Source organism: Ornithorhynchus anatinus, chromosome 15 (assembly GCF_004115215.2).
Source record: "Ornithorhynchus anatinus isolate Pmale09 chromosome 15, mOrnAna1.pri.v4, whole genome shotgun sequence".
Lineage (NCBI taxonomy): Eukaryota > Metazoa > Chordata > Mammalia > Monotremata > Ornithorhynchidae > Ornithorhynchus > Ornithorhynchus anatinus.
In genome coordinates, this window is record NC_041742.1 from 103,586 (window position 1) to 123,893 (window position 20,308).

General features: G+C 58.0%; 1 protein-coding gene across 1 annotated transcript in view; it reads right to left on the reverse strand.

Annotated features, from left to right (window-relative positions):
- Positions 1–7,061: 7,061 nt before the first annotated feature.
- SHISA6 (shisa family member 6) overlaps positions 7,062–20,308 on the reverse strand; it is a 57,137-nt gene continuing 43,890 nt past the window's right edge. The window contains exons 4-6 of the mRNA XM_029080150.2: positions 16,350–16,412; positions 12,462–12,611; positions 7,062–10,881 (exon numbers count right to left, since the gene is read on the reverse strand). Coding sequence (XP_028935983.1) covers positions 10,307–10,881; positions 12,462–12,611; positions 16,350–16,412 — 788 coding nt within the window. The 3' untranslated portion in view covers positions 7,062–10,306. The remainder of the gene's footprint in view (positions 10,882–12,461; positions 12,612–16,349; positions 16,413–20,308) is intronic.

Consider the following 20,308-nt stretch of genomic DNA (forward strand, 5'->3'; position numbering starts at 1 on the left):
TTTTCCCTCTCACCTGCCCCAGGACCACGAGCAAGTCGCTCTGCAGGCCCTGTGCATGCCGCAAGACATCCTGGGACAGCACGTGAGGCCAGTGCCGGTGGTTCTCCTTGTTGGCCAAGATGGGGACCACCACCTGAAACGCAAGATTTTTCGCCAGGCAAGGGCAGGGGCTGGCCAGGGTGCGGGAGGAGAGAGGCTGGACAGGCCCCAGGAGGCCGCCCTGGGCTGGGCGACGCAATCACAGAGCGGCAGAGTCTGACTCGGTACAGGTCCGAATGCCCCCGTCCTTTTCCGTCCTTGGGCCCCGGACGGACAGACGGACGGATGAGGCTCAGGCCCGGTCAGGATCTGCTCTTTCACAGGGCCTCGTGAGGCGGGCTGGGGTGGAGCGGAGACTCGGAGCCAGGGCCGAGGCCAGGGGAAGGGACTGAGGCCCTGGGTGGCCCCTACGCCTTGCTTCTGTAACAGCATTATGACGTGAGGCCCTGGAGCCCCTCCAACCAGGGCCCCCCTCACCGCCGTCACCTCCTCCTCACACTCGCCTGATTCGCCTCCTGCCATAGAAGCAGCTCCCTGGCGCTGCTCGGAGCCGGCTCTGTGGGAATCCCCGATAATGTGACTGACGCTGGCCCCTGCCCTTATGTTTGGCAAAACTCCCCACAGCTTTGCTTTCACTTGCCAGTACTTGATGACAATTAATCAATAGGCTTCATTGAGCACCTACTGTGCCCAGAGGACTGCACCGAGCAGTTGGGAGAGTTCAGTAGAGTTGGTAGCGAGGATCTGCAGCCCACGCCCTGGCCCAACTAGCCACGGCCCCAGCCCCAACCCTGGCTCCGCCTCAGACTTGATCGACCGCGCACCATCGCTGCGCCCCAAACGCACCCCCAGACCTCACCCCACCCAATCTAGTGGTTCCCCCGGGGGCCGGCCCCATCCTCAGCCTGGCGTTTCGCCTAAACCGACTCTCCCCAACATATCGATTCCGGTTTACTTGCATCGGTACCCGCCTCCCCACCTCTAGACTGTGAGCCCGTTATGGGCAGGGACTGTCTTTATTGCTGTATTGTACTTTCCGAGCCATCGGTACAGTGCTCTGCACATGGTAAGCGCTCAATAGAAGCAGCGGGCTTAGTGGAAAGAGCACGGACTTAGGAGTCGGAGGTCATGGGTTCTAATCCCGACTCTGCCACTTGTCAGCTGCGTGACTCTGGGCAAGTCCGTTAACTTGTCTGAGCCTGTTACCTCATCTGGAAATTGGGGCCGAATAATAATTAATAGTTATTATGGTATTTATTAAGCGCTTTCTACACATCAAGCACCATTCTAAGCGCCGGGGTGGATACAAGGTAATCGGGTTGTCCCACGCGGGGCTCACAGTTTTAATCCCCATTTTACAGATGAGGTCACTGAAGCAGGGAGAAGTTGAGCGACTTGCCCAAGGTCACATAGCAGACTGGCAGCCCCACGTGGGACAACCTGATGACCTCGTGTCTCCTCCCAGAGCTTAGAAAAGCGCTTGGCACATAGTGAGCGCTTAACAAATAATGATAATAATAATGACGTCGGTATTTGTTAAGCGCTTACTCTGTGCCGAACATTCCTTCATTCAATAGTATTTATTGAGCGCTATGCGCGGAGCACTGTACTAAGCGCTTGACTGTTCTAAGCCCCGGGGTAGATACAGGGTAATCGGGTTGTCCCACTTGGGGCTCATAGTCTTCATCCCCATTTTGCAGATGAAGTCACTGAGGCACCGAGAAGTGACTTGGCCAAAGTCACAAATACCATCATCATCATCATCATGATGAATAAATAGGGCTGAATGAATCCTCCACCTGGGCCCCATGCTCCACCGCGGCCCTGCCCAGTCTAGTCCCACCTCCGGGCCCAGTCCGGTCCCCCAACCCTGCCCACTGCCGGCCTGCCCCGCCCCCGGGGCCGCCCTTCTAATAATAATAATGACGTTGGTATTTGTTAAGCGCTTACCCTGTGCCAAACACTATTCTAAGCACCGGGGGGGGCGGGGGGGTACAAGGTCATCAAGTTGTCCCCCATGGGGCTCCCAGTCTTCATTCCCAGTTTACAGATGAGGGAACTGAGGCCCAGAGAACAATAATAATGGTGGTATTGGCGAAGTGCTTATTCTGTGCCAAGCACTGTTCTAAGCAGTGGGGGATGGGGGGATACAAGGTCATCAGCTTGCCCCACGTGGGGTTCCTAGTCTTCATCCCCATTTTCCAGATGAGGGAACTGAGGCCCAGGGAAGAATAATAATGGTGGTATTTGTGAAGCGCTTATTCTGTGCCAAGCACTATTCTAAGCACTGGGGGGCCGGGGGAGGTGGGGGGGGGGGGGGAAAACAAGGTCATCAGCTTGTCCCACGTGGGGCTCCCAGTCTTCCTCCCCAGTTTACAGCTGAGGGAACTGAGGCTCATAGAATATTAACAACGGTGGTATTTGCGAAGCGCTTACTCTGGGCCGAGCACTGTTCTAAGCGCCGGAGGGGATACGGGCTCATGGGCTTGTCCCCCCTGGGGCTCCCGGTCTTCATCCCCATTTTCCAGCCAGCCGAGAGAACTGAGGCCCCGGGAAGTGAAGCGACCGGCCCAAAGCCGCCCGGCCGAGGAGCCGGGATTCGAACCCGGGACGTGTGAGCGGCCGGCCCGGGCCCTTTAGTCCCCCCACCCCCTCCGGGCTCACCTGGCCGAGGAGGGCGTCCAGGTGGTGGAGGGGCGCGGCGGGCAGGTCCCCCCACAGCACGGCGGGGCGGAGGCCGGCGGGCCCGGGGGGCTGGGGTCCGGTGCGCAGAAAGTAGAGGCCCTTGGAGGCGGGGGGACCCCCGGGGGTCCCGGCCAGGACCAGGCCGGCCGGGCCGGGCCGTACGAGGAGGAGGAGCGGGGCGGCGGGGAGGGGCGCCCCGAAGGCCCGGACCAGGGGCTGGGCCTCGTCCGCCGCCGCGCAGCGCTCCCAGGCCCCCGCCGCCGGCCGCAGGCTCCGTTTCACACGGCTGCCCAGCAGCTCCAACAACGGCCCGACCGCCTCCCCGCCTCCATCCTCCTCCTCCTCGCTCCTCCGCATCCCGCCTCTGTTGCCCTTTCGGTTGCCCCGGCGACCGCGCCCCGGAGGGAGGGGCAGGAGCCCGCGGGGCAGGCATCGCCACGGGAGGAAAGAATAATAATGATGATGATGATGGCACCTGTGAAGCGCTTCCTATGTGCCAGGCCCCGCAGTAATAATGTCGGTGTTGGTTAAGCGCTTACTAGGTGCCGAGCACTGGTCTAAGCGCTGGGGGAGATCCAGGGTCATCAGGTTGTCCCACGTGGGGCTCACACACTCTTAATCCCTATTTTAGAGATGAGGGAACTGAGGCACAGAGAAGTCAAGTGACTCGCCCACGGTCACACAGCTGACAAGTGGCAGAGGGGAGAGTCGAACTCATGACCTCTGACTCCGAAGGCCAGGCTCTTTCCACTGAGCCACGCTGCTTCTCACCGTACCGAGAGCCGGGGTGCATCATCCTCATAACTGTGGTATTCCTAAGCCCACGCTATGGGCCGAGCGCTGTTGGTGCATTCGTACTTACGGAGCCCTTAATAATGATGATCTTGGTATTTCTTAATAATAATGTTGCTATTTGTTAAGCGCTTACTATGTGCAGAGCACTGTTCTAAGCGCTGAGGGAGATACAGGGTCATCAGGTTGTACCACGTGAGGCTCACAGTCTTCATCCCCATTTTACAGATGAGGTAACTGAGGCGCAGAGAAGTGAAGTGACTTGCCCACGGTCACACAGCTGACGGGTAGCAGAGCAGGGATTCAAACCCATGACCTCTGGCTCCGAAGCCCGTGCTCTTTACACCGAGCCACGCTGCTCCTCTTAAGCGCTTACTATGTGCCGGGCACCGTATTGCGAGCCGGAGTGCATCATCATCGTCGTCATAGTAACTGTGGTATTCCTAAGCCCACGCTATGGGCCGAGCACTGCTCGTTCATTCGTACTCACTGAGCCCTTAGTAATGATGATGTTGGTATTTCTTAAGCGCTTACTATGTGCCGGGCACCGTACTGAGAGCTGGGGCGCATCATCATCATAATACCTGTGTTGGTCCTAAGCCCACGCTATGGGCCGAGCACTGTTCGTTCATTCCTACTTACTGAGCCCTTAATGATGATGTTGGTGTTTCCTAAGCACTTACTATGTTCCAGGCACCGTACTGAGAGCCGGGGTGCATCATCATCATCATCATAATAACTGTGGTATTCCTAAACCCACACTATGGGCCGAGCACTACTCGTTCTTTCGTACTCACTGAGCCCTTAGTAATGATGATGTTGGTATTTCTTAAGAGTTTACTATGTGCCGGGCACCGTACTGAGAGCTGGGGTGCATCATCAACATAATAATAACTGTAGTATTGTAAGCCCACGCTATGGGCCGATCACTGTTCATTCGTACTCACTGAGCCCTTAAGAATAATGATGTTGGTATTTCTTAAGAGCTTACTATGTGCCAGGCACCGTACTGAGAGCTGGGGTGCATCATGATAATAATAACTATGGTATTCGTAAGCCCATACTATGGGCCAAGCACTGTTCATTCATCCGTACTTACTGAGCCCTTAAGAATAATGATGTTGGTATCTGTTAAGCACTTACTATGTGCCGAGCACTCTTCTAAGCACCGGGGTAGATACAGGGTAATCAGGTTGTCCCACTTCAGGCTCACAATCTTCATCCCCATTTGACAGGTGAGGGCACCGAGGCACCTAGAAATGAAGAGACTTACCCAAAGTCACACGGCTGACAGGTGGCAGAGCCGGGAGTAGAACCCATGACCTCTGACTCCTAAGCCCGGACTCTTTCCGCTGACCCACATTGCTTCTCTAATGTGCTTCATGTGCGCAAAACTGCTTCTCTGATGTGCTTCATGTGCACAGAGCTTGGAAACCACAAAACAGCAATAAAGAAAGACAATCTCTGCCCACATTCTAAGCACGGGGGGCTGCGGGGGAGAGATACAAGGTAATGAGGTTGTCCCCAGTTGGGTGCATAGTCTTAATCCTCATTTTACAGATGAGGTAACTGAGGAGCGAGAAGGGAAGTGACTTGCCCAAGATGGAAGCAAACCGTGTTGGACACAGTCGCTGTCCCACATGGGGCTCACAGTCTCAATGCCCATTTTACAGATGAGCAAACCGAAACGAAGAGAGGTGACGTGACCTGCCCAGGTCACACAGCAGACAAGTGGCGGAGCGGGGATTAGAACCCATGACCTTCTGACTCCCAGGCCCGTGCTCTATCCGATTATGCCAGGATCACAAGGAGGGGGATGGGGAGTGATCAAGGAAAGTAGGAGATGGAGGACACCGACTTGCCTCAAGAATGTCGGGATGGGCCATGTTGGGTGACTGGGGGAGTCGGGGTGGTATTTGGGTGGTCCGTGCTGGTCACCGGGGTGAGTCAGGAGGGGTGGTTAGCTCATGCCTAACCGTGGGGTGAATATTCAGGAGGCCCAACAGTACCAGGTTCCTCCCTGCGTCTGGGTGCACCGTCGAAGACCTTTCTGGGCTGGACCAAACAGAGAGGCTGCCCAGAGCGGGACCTGACCCAAGAGCTGGAGATCTTACCCCAAACCGGGACCGTGAAGCCACCGGAGCCGTCGTGTATCGTTCGAGCTCCTTGGCCGCTGATTCAGGACCGCCCCGGGTGCAGTCTCATGAAGCTCCGGCTCAAACAGAAATGATTTTACAGATCAGGCAAGCGAGGAGTGGAGATGTGGTCTCCGGCAAAAGGAGAGGCCCCAGCTGGCCTGCCGCCGCTGGCCTCTCCGCTGTCCGGCACCGTGGCTGTGGGGAAGATGCCCAAAGCGGAGCCCGAAAATCTCAAAAGAAGTCAGTGGCCACCTTCCCACTCTCCTAGACCTTTGACCTTCCCGCCCCATCTCACTAAAGGAGCCGCTCTAGAACGGAGGCTTAGGCCCTCTGCCCAGGAGCCCGTCATTCGACTCGCCCCACTTTGTAAGCAGGGAACGTGTCTGCTAATTCTGTGGTGGTGTACTCTCCCAAGCGCATAGTAAGCACTCAATAAATACCATTGATTAAATGATTCTCCCGCTCTTACGGCCGCCGCCTCCGCCGCTTCGGAAACGCTCGGGCTCTGCTAGTCCTCAGGGAGAGCGGGAGCAGGAAGCTCGTGTCTCGGCCCCATAGGGCACCGGACGGGGAGCCCAGCGGGGCATCGATGGGTCGGGGAACCTGAACTCGGAACCTGAGCCCATCATCCAGAATCCCGGCCTTCCTCTGCCAAGGTGCCCACCTGATTCCTCGATGGGGAAAGAGAGAGTGGGAAAGACAGAGAGAGGGAGGAGGGGGAGAGGGAAAAAGGAAGAGAGAGAGGAAGAAGGAGGAAAGGAGAAGGAGGGGAGAAGAGGACCAAGCACCCGACTCGGCCACTTGTCAGCTGTGTGACCGTAAGCAAGTCACTTCACTTCTCTGTGCCTCGGTTCCCTCATCTGTAATAAGGGGATTGAGACTGAGAGCCCCACATGGGACAAGGACTGTGTCCAATCTGATTTGCTTGTATCCACCCCAGTGCTGAGTACAGTGCCTGGCACTTAGTAAGCGCTTAACAAATACCATTATTATTATCATTAAGAGGGGTGGGGGGGAGAGGGAAAGAGAGAGAGAGAGGGATGAGGAGGGGGAGAGGAAGAGAGAGCCCCGCACCTCTGCTTGCCCCCATTCCCCACGCCCCAAGGAATCTCGGCAAGGGGTCGGCAGAACGGGAAGGAAGCGAGGCATGCCCATCCCCTTGGGGAGGAGGTGGGCCGGCCTGTCCAGGGGTGGTGTGGGAGCGGATCGGGGCCCGCTCAGGTGTTAAGCGGAAGCGGAGCCTAGCCGACTGTTGGGCGGGACCGGTGCGTGAACAGAAAGAGTCTGAGGCCGGGGGCGGGTCCGAGGCCTAGGGGAGCAGCCGAGTCCAAGGGCCGATGTCAGGGGGCCTGGAAGAGATGGGGGACGGGTGACCCGGCGCTTAATTGAGCTGCCGTCAGGCCCGGCGGGAGGCGTATTTTGAAATTGCTTTATTTTTGCTTCCGTAAATATCTGTTACTGACAAAAGTGGAAAAATCCTTAAGACTCTAAACCTTACTAAACGGACACTTGCCTACAGTACACCCGAATGTGCTTTTACAGGGAAATCTAACAACGGGGTCGGGAAACAGTCGCGACCGAGAACCCAAATCCACTTGGACGGCGCCCCCCGCCGGGGCCCGGCCGCCGGGACACCAGAAGTGGATGGGTGAAGGTGGGGGCCTTCCGCACCTAGGGCCGGGGAGACCCCCAGGGGAGGTGAGGGGGCGGGGGCTGACGCTCAGTTATGAGTCGGGTTAATGGCCCCACCCCCCCGGGAGCAGAGGGATGGCGTCTCCGGGGCGAGAGGCTTGCCCCCACCACCATCCCCGGGACCGAGATTGGTACCTGTCTTCCAGATTACTCCTCTCTTGAATGAAAGCTCGTTGTCGACAGGGAATGTGTCTCTTTAGAATTATAGCGTACTCTCCCGAGTGCTTAGTACAGTGCTCTGCACATAGTAAGCGCTCAATAAATGCGGTTGAATGAAAGGAGAAATTCTCACAAGGTGTTAGTCGTACAGCCGGCCGCTCCCAGCGTTCCCTGGGTCGCCCCCACCCCGGGACCAGATTCGGCCTTCAGGGAGGGAGCCGAGAAGGGGGCTGGGACCCCGGACGCTCTGTCTGGGGAGGGCGAGTCGCCCCCGTGAAGGTAGAAATCGCCTGACGTGACCCAAGGCCCGGGGAGCCCACGCGGGGTCAAGGCCGGTCGCTTGGGCCGAAGGAGCCTGTGTCTCAAGTAGGGGTGAATGGGTGGTGAGGTGGGAGAAAGGGTTCGCGGTCCCAGCCGGGCCTCCCCGCCACCCACCTCCGACCGCATGATGATACCCCAAGCTTCTCGGTGTCCCCCGGCGCGGCAGCGTCCACCTGTCCGGCTGTATGCCCTTTTCTGCCCATGGGGGGAGACCAGTCCTCGGGGTTGTGGGGGGTGGGTTTTTGTGGGGGCAAGAGATGTGATAAGAGGCGTGTCCCCGCCCCTGGGCACGGTTCCCCCGGGGGAAATACAAGGAGGCAGCAGCTGGGGGAATCTGCCTGAGAAGGAGGAGAAGGAAGACAGGCCAAAACTCACCAGCAGAGAAAGGGCGGGCAAGGGTTCCAGCTCAGCCTAGCCCAGGAGGGGAGGAGCAAGGGCCACCCCAAGCCGGCATGCCCTGCAGGTTTGACCCGTTAGGGCCCGGCAGCTGCAGACTACTCCATAACCCGGAAACCTCAGACCCAATCATTGCCCCATCCACCGCAGGCGCCCCTGAGCCGGGAACTGCCCCATTCTAGCGTCCATCCTCTGCCATTCCTGTCCTAGCTTAAGGAAGATAGACAAGACCAGAGAAGAGTGGAGGAGGTGAAGGCTGAGCCCACCGGGCTGAGGGCAGGACTGTGAGGGGGGCAGAGCTTGGGCTGGAACCTGGGAGGCTCCGGTGTCGTTCATCCTCACCACCTGACACGGAGGGACCCTCTCCGGCTCCTCGGCTTGCCCTTCTGGAGGTTGGGGCTAAGGCACCCCCTGCTGAGGCCCGGGCTGGGCCAAGCAGATTTGCCAGGAAATAGCCCGATCTGCTCTGGGTAGCTGGGCTGAGGGGTTGGCCCTGGGATCGGGCTGCAAAGGCTACTGGGAGTTGTCAGGAGCACCTGGCTGTCCTCTGGCCTCCCAGCCATCCGGGGCTGGCATCCAACCAACAGTCTCCCCGTCCACCCTGACCAGATGATGGTTCAAGGTGAGTTCATCCGGTTGGAGTGGCCTCCAGTCAGTGAGGCCACAGGGGGTCGGGGAGCCCAGGCCAGAGGTCAGCAACAACCCTCCCCCCCCCCCCCCCGCACCCCGGGGGGGTGCTCCACAACACTCCTCTCATCTGGCACCCCCCGGGGAGAAGTGACCGCCGAGAAGGGAAGAGGTGGAAATGGGGGCTGAGCAGGTGACCTCACCCCGTGGCCACTGCGGGACCGCAGGGGCTCAGGAACTTCTCACTCTAGCTGAATCTCTGCCAGGGGCAGGGAGTGGCCTGAGCAGAGACGGGGAGCAGAAAGGGAGGAGAAGAGGGAAACTTGGGGACCTGGGGTTGGGTCAGTGGGTGAAGATAGGAATTCCTGTTTGCTTGTTCTAATTTGTGTTCCTTTCCCTTTGGGTTCAGACTGTCAACAGGGGCCTGTGAGTAGCTTGTGTGGAGGAGACGGGACTGCCGGGGAGGGGCAGGGGAAGGGGCCGTGGCAGGGCAGGGAGGCGACAGGGCAGCGGGGCAGGCACGTACAGCGATAGCATCACTGCCCCTCTGGGTCAGAGTCCGATCCCAAGGGAGTGGGATGGCGGATGAATGCGGTGACTCCGTCGGACGGCCGGCGACGCCCGATCCGGGGCAGAGTTCGGGATCCTGGGCCGAAGAGGGTCGTGACCGGCCCCGCCCGCCCAGGCCCCCTCGGTCCCGCCGCTCCTCTCGGGACCGGCTGACGCCCGCGGAAACGTCGGTCCGGGTAGGGCGCGGGGCAGAGGGGCGCAGCTGCGAACCGGGACCCGAGGGTCGGGTGGGGGTCCCGGCCGGGAGAGGGTGCTGGTGTGAGAGCAGCGGTGGGGCCGGAGTCCACGGGGGTGGGGGTGGGTGGTGGATGCAGCCTGGGAGCGGCCGGGGGATGAGCAGGGAGGGGACTTGTGCTTTGGGGCGGCGGCGGCGGCCCAGCTCGGGGAGGCGGCACGCAGGCGGTTGAGGCACTAGAAGAATTCTGAGATGCAGGTGGAGGGCGTGACAGACTGGGCTGGACTCGGCCACCCCGGGGCTGTGCTGACCCACGGGAGCTGGACGGCTCTCGCGGACTCGGGGGCCCGGTCAGTGACCCTACCGGCATCCCCGGCCACCCAGCTCGGGGAGGGGCTGGGGCAGACCCAGCCCTTTCCTCTAGCTCTCGAGGTCGTCCCAGAAGGTGGTGGGGAGGGAGAGGTGTGGCTCTCAGTTGGACTGGCGCTGACCGCCGGGCTGGGGCAGAGAGTGGAGGCACGGGGACCGGAGCAGGGGAAGGTCGTGGGAGGGGCCGTCCCCCAGCACGCCGCCCGTCCCCGTCCCCCCCGGCCCCTCGCAAGCCCGCCAAAGCCAGAGGACGGGAAATGGAAGTGGTGCCAAGGAAGGGGGCGCGGGCCTGGGGCGTTGCGGCCCCAAGGCAGGGAAGGACCCTGGCCCCGACCGGCCCGCGTCACACAGTGACCTCGGTCTTGCTGGCAGTGTGGTAGTGCTGGGGGCCGGGGATGTAGTGCAGCTGCTCCACAGTGTTGTGCCTCCGCGACGCAAAGGCCTGGCGCTTGGCGGCGCTCCGGCTCTGGCCCAGCGTGTGGTACGAGTCGCTGGAGGCGCTGGGGTGGGAGTGCATCTTGGTCATGCGGTAGCGGTCCAGGACCGGGGTGGACACGAAGACGTCGGTGTGCGACAGGGCCCGCTGGAGGCCGGACGGGAGCCCGGACGGGGGGCCCGGCTCGGCGAAGGCGGCCCGCTCTGGTGACAGCAGCGGGTCTTGGGAGCGCAGGAGCTCGGCCGACAGCAGCCGCTCATCCGACAGGATCCTCTCCGGGGACGGGGCGAACGGGTCGGCCCGACCCCGCTCTGGGGAGAGGACCCGGTCCTGGGACATGGCCCGCATGGGCCGGCGGGGCCGCTCACGCGGGGTCGGCTGCTTCTGCGACATGTGGATGACGCTGAGCGGGAGCGTGCCGCGGGCCGCCAGATCCGGCAGGTGTCGCCGCCTCATGTAGTACTCGTCCGCCTCCTTGTCGGCTGCGGGAGGTGGGGAGAGTGGAGTGGCCGGAGGGGAGGAAGGAGGTGGGGGGGGGGGGGGATGAGGAGGAAAAGTGGAGGGAAGGGGAAGGGGGGAAGGGAAGAGAGCTCATTACTCCCGCACTAGGCGACATCTGTCCTGGAAGGGTTTACTCATTGGCCTCCCTCTCCTTCCCTGGGGGTCCCCAAACCTGACCCCACTGTGACCCCAGCCCAGCTGGGATTCTGACCCTGCTCTGACTCTGGCCGCTTCCAAACCTGGGGACAATAACTAGTTGGATTCAAGCAATGCCCTGACGATTCTCCTATGCTCCGTGAGCGACTGAGCATGTGACCGAAAGGAAGGCCCCTTAACTGACTTCCCAGCAGCCTGTTTACTTGGGTCTAGTTTTCCCCCACTGACTTTACCAAGAGACTAATTCTCAACAGCCTCACCCTCTGGTCTGCGAGTCCCTGCGGCAGCCCTGGCACTCCTAGCGAAAGATGTCGCGCTACCAATTTCTAGGTGGTTGGTCTTCACAGCCCAAAAGAGGCCCCCAGAATGGGCCAAAAGGAAAGGGAGCCGAACAAGCTGCTACCGCGAGGGTCTCGTGGACTGAACTTATCCAGCCAAAGTGAGGGAGATGTGTAGGAGAGCATTCTCTTCGTTTGGGTCCCGAAGCCCCCGGGACCGGCGGACGCCACACTCCCACCAAGCCTGCGTTGGCCCCGGCCATTTCTCTTTCCTTCCCTATAGAGGCTGAGCCCAGACCCTTCCCAGGGCCTGTTCCTCTCCCTGCCAAACTCCCTCCCTGGCACCGGAGCCCACAACGCTGTAGTCTGTAGCCACGAGGTCCCTGCCCTGCCACCGCCCGGTGGCCGCAGCAAGAGCATGGCCTAGTGGATAGAGTACGGGCCTGGGAGTCAGAAGGACCTGGGCTCCAATCCCTGTTCTGCCACTTGTCTGCTGTGTGACCTTGGGCAAATCACTTCACTGTGTCTCAGTTACCTCAGCTGTAAAATGGGGGTTCAGATTGTGAGCTTAGAACAGTGCCTGGCCCATATTAAGTGCTTAACAAATGCCACAATTATTATTATTACCATTACCAGAGTCCTGGGAAGGAGATTTCATCCATCCACACCCCTCTGCACCCCCCTTATCTTATCCACGCCCCTCTACATCCATCGACACGCCACTACGCAATGCTGCTCCCCAAAATGAGCAGGTGGGCCAACACCAAAAATGACCTTGGGGGCCCACCTCTCTGAGACTCAAGCTGCCCTGGCCTGCCCTGCCATATTTCCAGGGCATTCTGCTGGGAAAGGAGCAGACCTGAGGTTCAGGTGGAAATAGCAAATGGGCTGAGTGGATCAGCTGCTCCAGAAAAGACTGACCAGCCTAGACCTGGAGTCCAATCCCCCTCCAATCCACTGGGCCCTCCCTCTCAACCTGAGAGTCATGCTTCACTAGTCTCCACCGGCCACAACACAACCCTTCTTTGGAGACCAAGGGGAAGAACACAACAGAGAAGCCCCCCAGCAGGGGGTTGCTGACGTGGACGGTGGAGGCCCCATGCAGAGAAAGGAATACGTGCACCTACTTAGCCTCTTCAGGGATGAGTATTTGCTCGGGTTGGTCTTCACGGTGGACTCATAAGACGGGGGCAGGTGAGCCAGATTCTGGAAGGACCTGGAGAAGGAGAGGTCATAGGGCTCCGTGGCCGACGTGAGGATGCTCATTCGGGGTTTTTCTATGAGAAAAAGAGAAAACAATCTTCAGGGGCAGAAGCGAGGGCTTGGGGGGAATGTCTGTCCTCTCAGCCACGGCAGCCACAGTGGGAGCGGGGGCTCCATGGCACCGTTCACTCATTCATTCATTCAATTGTATTTATTGAGCACTTACCGTATATAGAGCACTTTACTAAGCACTTGGGAAAGCACAACAATAAACAGTGGCATTCCCTGCTCACAACGAGCTTACAGTCTAGAGGGGGAGAGACAGTCATCAATAAAAATACATAACATTACAGATATGTATATAAGTGCTGTGGGGCTGGGAGGGGGAAAGAGCAAAGGGAGCAAGTCGAGGCGACGCAGAAGGGGGTGGGAGATGAGGAAAAGTGGGGCTTAGTCTGGGAAGGCCTCTTGGAGAAGTGCCTCCAATAAGACTTTGGGGGGTGGGGGTGAGTAATTGTCAGATTTGAGGACAGAGGGTGTTCCAAGCAGGACATGGACTAGGGGTCGGCGGCAAGACAGGCGAGATCGGGGCACAATGAGGTTAGCACTAGAGCAGCAAAGTGTGTGGGCTGGGTTGTAGAAGGAGTCAAGCGAGGTGAAGTAGGAGGGGGCAAGGCGATGGAGTGCTTTAAAGCCAGGGGTGGAGAGTTTCTGTTTGATAAGAAAGCACTGCCGCCAGACAGGCAGAGACACTGATCCAGAAAGTGGGTTACAGTCCCTAAAAAGCCCAAGCCACATTCTGAACCGGGGATCTCAGCCACTCTTCTGGCATGGGGACTGTCCTCCTCTCAGGACCGGGCTCTGAGCTCACCAGAGCCACCCAAGGAGAGCACTTTGTGTCCAGGCCCCACCTCCATGGGGGTGGACGGCCTGAGCTGGGAAATTCTGTCACGGGCTTCGATCAATGCCCTTCTCCTCCTCTGCCGAGAATCCCAGGAGGAGAACGCCGAATCTGGCCCAGCCTCTAGACCGGTCCCAGGGCAGAAACCCAACCAGGATCCACTGGCCAGCCCAGAACCCAGACAACTATGAGCCCCCTCTCATCCCTTCCCCTCCCCTCCAATGCAGGTCTCGGCACCGGGGGTGGGGGGACAGTGGAGAGGCAGGATGCTGGGGAGACCAGCATTTCCTTTCTCTCCCCGGCTAAGGACTGTCACCTCCCAGAGCCTGTGTGTGGCTGGACATTAAGTGTGGGATGGCTTTCTGTTCACTTGGACTCTGGTTCAAGCTTCCTCAACCCGCAGGCCATGCCGGGGGCAGCAAGACAAGGCCCCCACTGAGAAATAACACCAAACCCCAAAGTTTCCCAAATCCAAAAGGCTGCTGGCTCCCTCAGGAGACTTTAAGCTCTTCAAGGGCAGGGACCACGTCGTTACTTCTACTGTATGTTCCCAAGAACCCCGCACACGGCAGGTGCCCAGCACACTCCCCAACACGTGGAAGATGCCCGACACCGCACTCGGTACAGAGTAAATACCCAGTTATGTCAGGTGATGACCCAGGCTCTTGATGAAACAAACGCCTAAAAATCACTGCAGAGACTCCCAATTGCCCCTTGTTTCCAATTGGTCCCCCGGACATTGAGCTTCAAGCCTTTTCATCAGGTGCCCCCTCCCTCCGCCAAGCTCTGCCCCTCCTTCAAAACCCCCATAAAAACTCACCTCTTCCTAGAAGCCTTCCCAGATTGCCCACCCTCACTTTAGTCTCTCCGGGGACTCCCACTCGCGGGCACACGCCCAAACCTGGATCCGATAGTTGAATACGCCTGGCTTTCCCGAGCCAGGCCTTGGCCGGCACTTGTCGCGGTAGTGCCTGATTGGCAGCAGCCCAGTGATCACTCCGGGGTCCGAGGAAAACTGTGACTTGGGACACGTGGCTGAGAGGTGGCCCAGCCTGTCCAGGACCTGAGGCCAGGTGCCCCGCTGACCCCTGACCTCCCCTGCCTCCCTCATTATAGTGTAAGCTCCTTGGGGCTCCTGCCTCCAGGACATCTCCTCTTAGGTGATCCACATCACCCCCCAGCTCAGTATGTCCAAACCTCATCTCCCCTCCTCCAAGTTCCCCATCAGTGTTGACAACACCACCATCCTCCCATCCCTCAAGCCCAGAACCTTGGCATTCTCAGTGACTTCTCTCTCTTTCAGCCCCCATATTCAATCTGTCACCAAATCCTGTCACTTCTTTCTTCCTAACAGCTCCAGAATTCAGACTTCCACCATTCTGATCCAAGCTCTTGTCATATCCCATCTTGACTACACTATCAGCTTCCTCACTGGCTTCCCTACCTCCTGCCTCGGCTCTCTCCAGTCCATGACGCCCAGATCATTCTTCTAAAAAATCGTTCTGCGTACATCTCCTCACTCCTCAATAGCCTCCGGAGGTTGCCCATTCCTCTATGTGTCAAGCAGCAACGCCTGACCTTCGGCTATAAGGCGGTCGGTTTGCCATCAGCTTAGTACAGTGCCAGTGCTTAGTACAGTGCCTGGCACTTAGTAAGAGCTTATAACAAATACCATAATAATAATAATAGTAATGATAATCAGCTTCCCTCACCTTCTTATCCTTGCTCCTCTCTCACTACAACCCAGGCTCCACTCTTTGCTCCTCTGACACCAACCTCCTCACTGGTCTTTCACCCATTCCCTCTCTCCTTCCTGGAACTCTCTCCACTTTCACATCCAGCAGACCCCTGCTCTCTTCAAGGCCCTTCGATATCTCCTCTGGGAAGGTTTTCCCGATTAATCTCTCGTCTCCCTACCCTATTTCCCCTCAACTGCGCCTATAGCACTACCGTGTCACCGATGTAGCTGAGAAGCCTCCTACCCACACCCCAAACTATAGCATTTATGTCCATATCTTTAAAGTCTGTGGCTTCCCCCTACTTGTAATTCTAGACTCTGTCTCCCCTGTTACACTGTAAAGTTCTTGAAGGCAGAGATCGTGTTTACTAACACGATCTAATCTCCCGAGCAACGTAAAGTGTTTAGCCAGAGTAAGCACTCAAATACTACTGGCTGATTGGAAGGCATCACCATGTGATTTCTTGCTTCAGAGTCGGGAGACTTGAGTTCTAATCCTGACGGCCACAACTGCTGTGTGCCCTTAGATAAATCACTTACCTTCTCTGTGCTCATTTCCTCATCTTTAAAAAGGGTATACAATACCTGTTCTCTCTACCCTCCCTCAATCAATCAACACCCCCCTTAGACTGTGAACCCTTGCGGGAAAGTGACCGTTTCTGATACGACCATCTTTAATCTACCCCCCAGATGCTTGGTGAATGATAATAACTTAAATATTACAATCAATATTATTAGTTGAGTGTGCTGCCTCACAGGGCACTCAATAAATGTCATCATCACTTCCACTTCCCCTGCCACAGTTCCCATAGAGTCTGGATGGAGAGGACAGCCTCCCGCGCCTCTGGCCCGCTGAAGGTCCCTCAAAAGTTCCGCTCGGCTCCGAGGCCGAGGCAGTCCTGGGCTCCCAGGGGGCTGAGTTGGCTCAGAAAGAGGGCAGGGGGCAGGGAAATGCTACTCGGTTCCTCCTCGTGGTTCATTTCTGCTGGAGGCCTAAAAAGCGACTCCAAGTAGGCCGAGGCGGGGCCCGGGCCTGCAAGGGGTGATGGACGGCGGGGCCGGAAGTGGGGTTGAGGGTACACGGGGAGCAATGGAGGGAGGGGAGATTGACGGGGAGGGACGGAATGGAGCGGGGCGGGGGGCAGCGTGGTGATGGGCTGCTACGACTCTTACCATTCGTAGGGGTCTGGGTGCCGCTGTTTAGGATCAGGTGGTTATAACTTTGCTGCAGATCGCCTGTAATTCACGGAGAAAAGTTACCTTCAAAGGAGCTCGGCCACCCTGCGACATCTGAACCCCAAGACCGCTTGTGCTCCCGGCAGTCCACACGGCCCTTTGACCCCGGCCGGTGACATCTGGGGGAGCTGGGGCTGGGGACGTAATGGGGAGCCAGGGCGGAGGAAGGAGCAGGGGACAGGGTTGGGGACAGAGTGGGGATCCGGGGCGGGGGGCAGGGCCGGGGACAGGATGGGGAGCCGTAGTCGGGGAATGAGGTGAGGAGCTGGGGCGGGGGATGGAGAGGGTAGCCAGGGCGGGGGACAGGGTGGAGAGCCAAGACAGGGCATCAGGGCGGCAAACTGGGGTGGAATCGGTCATGTCCAAAGCTTACCGCAAAGCCCTTGAACTGAACACCCCAAAAAGATTTTCATCATTCCGGGGGCATCCAAGGGGAGAGCCATGTGATCAAAGGCCACCCAGAAGTGGGTGTTTTTATGTAGGAGACCACCATAGCGGTGGGGGAGGGTGCTTAGTTCAGGACCCCTGGGACTTTGGATTTGGAGGAACCAGGAATTGAGGAGGGGCAGCGCGTGGGGCCGGTGAGCTGAGCCCGGTGGAAAGGACCCAGGAGACCCAAGTCCTAGAATCCCTATCTTACCCCTGGTCTGCTGGGTGACCTCGGGCAAATCCCTCATGTTTTGGTGCTTCAGTTTCCTCATCAGGAACAAAAGAGGATAAAATATCTGTTCTCCCTCAGACTGTGAGCCCTGTGTGGCATCGGGACTCCATCCGTTTCCAACACAGCACGTAGCCCAGTGCTTGGCACGTAGTAAACATTTAGTAAAAACAGTCACTATAAATGGCCTCTGAAGAGCCTCCTGGCTCCTTGGTCCCCACTCTGCCTCTCCCTTTGGAGTCTTGCCCCAGCTGGAGTGGATGGGAACAGTCTGGGCCTAGTGGTTTGAGCTGCCCGGAGCTGGGTGCAGAAACTGGTCTGGGGAAAGCCTGGGGCAGGCCCGACCGGGGTGACGAGCCCAGACCCACTTGCAGATTGCCCTCCCAGGCATTGCGGCCTCCAAGTCCTTAATGACCCATTGGCTGAGACGCTGACTGAAGACCGGGGGGCTCGGGTGGCCGGGACAGTTCGGGCTTGGGTGGTCAGACCAGCTCAGGCAGCTGGACTCACCTGAGGTGTCCCCTTCCACAGAAGGGATCACTGTGGCTCTAGAGATGGGTAAGCCAGCAGGCTTGGGCACATCAGCTACTAGGGACCCTTGGACCTTTCTCAGAGCTTGGAGTCACCTGGAGATGAGGCTGGTCTCTTCTGGGATTGTTCCCTAGCTGCCTCACACACCTGGAATCCCATATCTGAGTGTGGGTTTGTATGCCAGGGCTCCCAACATCAATCAACACCCCAGACTTCTGGGAGGGGTGTGGACTCAGCCCTGGACAGGTCCCTTGATCATCAGGCCCCACTTCCTTTGAGAAGGTGTCAGAGAATGAAGACGAAGCAGTGGATACAACCGGCAAAAAAATAGCCGCGCACACCTGAACGATTTTCTGTGCTCAAGAGGGAAGCATCTATCATCTATAAAGCAGGCTGATGATGGGAAATTTACAACTAAATGGAATTAATCCAGACTGGAGTACACAGCTTTACTAAATAGAAGTGAAGTCAAGGAAATTTCACACCACACTTAATAGGCAAAAGATAAAAAATTAAATCAGAGCTGTGTGAAAAGTGTTGTGACCTTCTGATCACCAACAGGTTCATGGTCGGGAGCAAAGCTGGGGAGGCAAGGGGAGGGATGGGGGGGACGACTGAGGGAGGACAAAGAGAGAGGGTTTGAGGAGGCAGAGCAGTGGGGAAGACTGAGGGCTGGTGGAAGCAAGGCTGGGGAGATGGGGGAGGTAGAGAGGTAGAGGGAAGAAACAAGATCAGGGTGGAGGGAGGAATCAAGGTGCTAGGCTCAGGTAGAGAGGAGTGGGGAGAGGAGTTAGGGAGGGTGGGCACAAAGCAAGGGTGATAGGGAAGGGCGGAGAGCAGACTGAGAGAGGATTGATGCAAGGCAAGGGGAGGTCCTATTTCCCACATGCCATCGAAGAGGTGCATGGCCCAGATGCATGAACAAGTTCTGATCAGGAATGGCAGGGGACCAGGAGACCTATCTGAGCTGCCACATGGGATTCCACATCAATCAACACGGCCCTCGGGGTCCCTACAGGTGAACTCAGCCCAATTCAAGTCCTAAAGTGAAGCAGGGGTGGGGCGGGGGGACTGGATGGATGACAGACCCAGCACCGCTAACACCCCGACACTCGGAAGGACCTTGTGCTGCTTGTTCTCCTGGAGATGGTCTCTCATCAGTTGATCATCCATCAATCCATCAATATCTATCGAGCACTTACTGTGTACAGAGTATTGTACTAAGTACTTGGGAGAGTACAATACAAAAGAGTTGATAGACACGATCCTAGCCCTCAAGGAACTTAGCATCTTGGACTTTAAGCCTCTTCTTAGACTGTGAGCCTCATGAGGGACATCCACCGGGCCCAACCTGATTACCTAGTACCTACCACAAGACTTAATACTCTGCAGGGCACAATGTAAGCCCTTAGTCGATGGAATTTACTGAGCTCTTACTTTGTGCGGAGCACCGGACTAGCAAGTATCATAATAAAAAAAATCTAGTGGGGGAAACAGATATCAAAATGAACTACCTATAAGGGAAGCGGCAGAAGATGAGCCTATGTATATAAGTGCTGTGGGGCCGGGGTGAGCATCAAATTGTCTCCTCGGTTGTGAATGAGCCAACAGCAACCTTGACTCTCCCCCAGTGACCCAGCACTGACCCTCTTCCACAGATCTGACCAAACCTGTCTAGACCTGCCTTTGTTTCTGGCTCCAACGCTCCCTGTGGCAACGGATTCCCTGGACTGACACACGCGCACACACACGGGGAAGGAAACACTTCTTCCTGCAGTTTGTTCCGAACCTGTGGTGCTGTAGTCCCAGTGGGGACCCCCGTTCCCTGGTGCCTTGGGGTTTGGAGAACCGCCACTGCGTGTCCGTCCTGCCCTCACTCTCAATCACGTCCGCAATCCCACCCTTCTCAGCCTTTGTTGCTCCAGCCGTTGCAAGAGGCTGCCCCTCCTGCCCTTGTCTCCCAGGTCTCTCCCAGTTACATAAATAGAGTGTTCTACGCTTCCTCCGGCTTCTTCTCCCCCAAGAGGTGCAGCGGTACCCCCGGAACAGGCTGGGACGGAAGCGGCCGCTCACTCGCCTGTCGGGCTGCCCTCGAGGCCCTGGGACTCGAAAGGGGCAGTGCCAGGCAGCCATCTCCACAGACCCAGGGGGAGGCAAAGCCTCAGGTGCAGGTCAGAAGTGAATGCCAACCAAGACGAGGCCCCCGCTTCTGCCCCCTGCACTGTTCGCATGAGCCAGGGAACAGCAGGAAGTGGTCAGCCCAGGAAGTGGCCCCCTGGGCACTGAGCGGTGCTCAGAGAGACCCAGCCTGGGCAGAAAGGAACAGGCCTGACAGACGAGAGAAGACAACCCAAAAGGCACTGTGGTGAGAGAGGAAAGGAAGGCAGAAGTGTTGGGGGGGTAACAGAAAGGCTGCAGAGATCTGGAGGCCACCAGGCATCTTGCAAACCCCGATGGCTGATACACGACAAGGAAGGAGGGGTCCAGGCACCCACCGAAGGAGACGCCTGGGGCGACAAGGACCGGGATCGAGCGGAACTCTAGCCGACAGCACGGGGGCAGGGTGGGGGTCCCCGACTAAGCTTAAGATCAGAACCGTGACAAATTGCAGGGAACTCTGTGCTGCAACCAGAGTGAAAATGGGCACCCTGTCAGCCTCCAACTGCCACCAGGATTCCCTCGCGGCAAGGGGTAGTCAGCGTGCGGT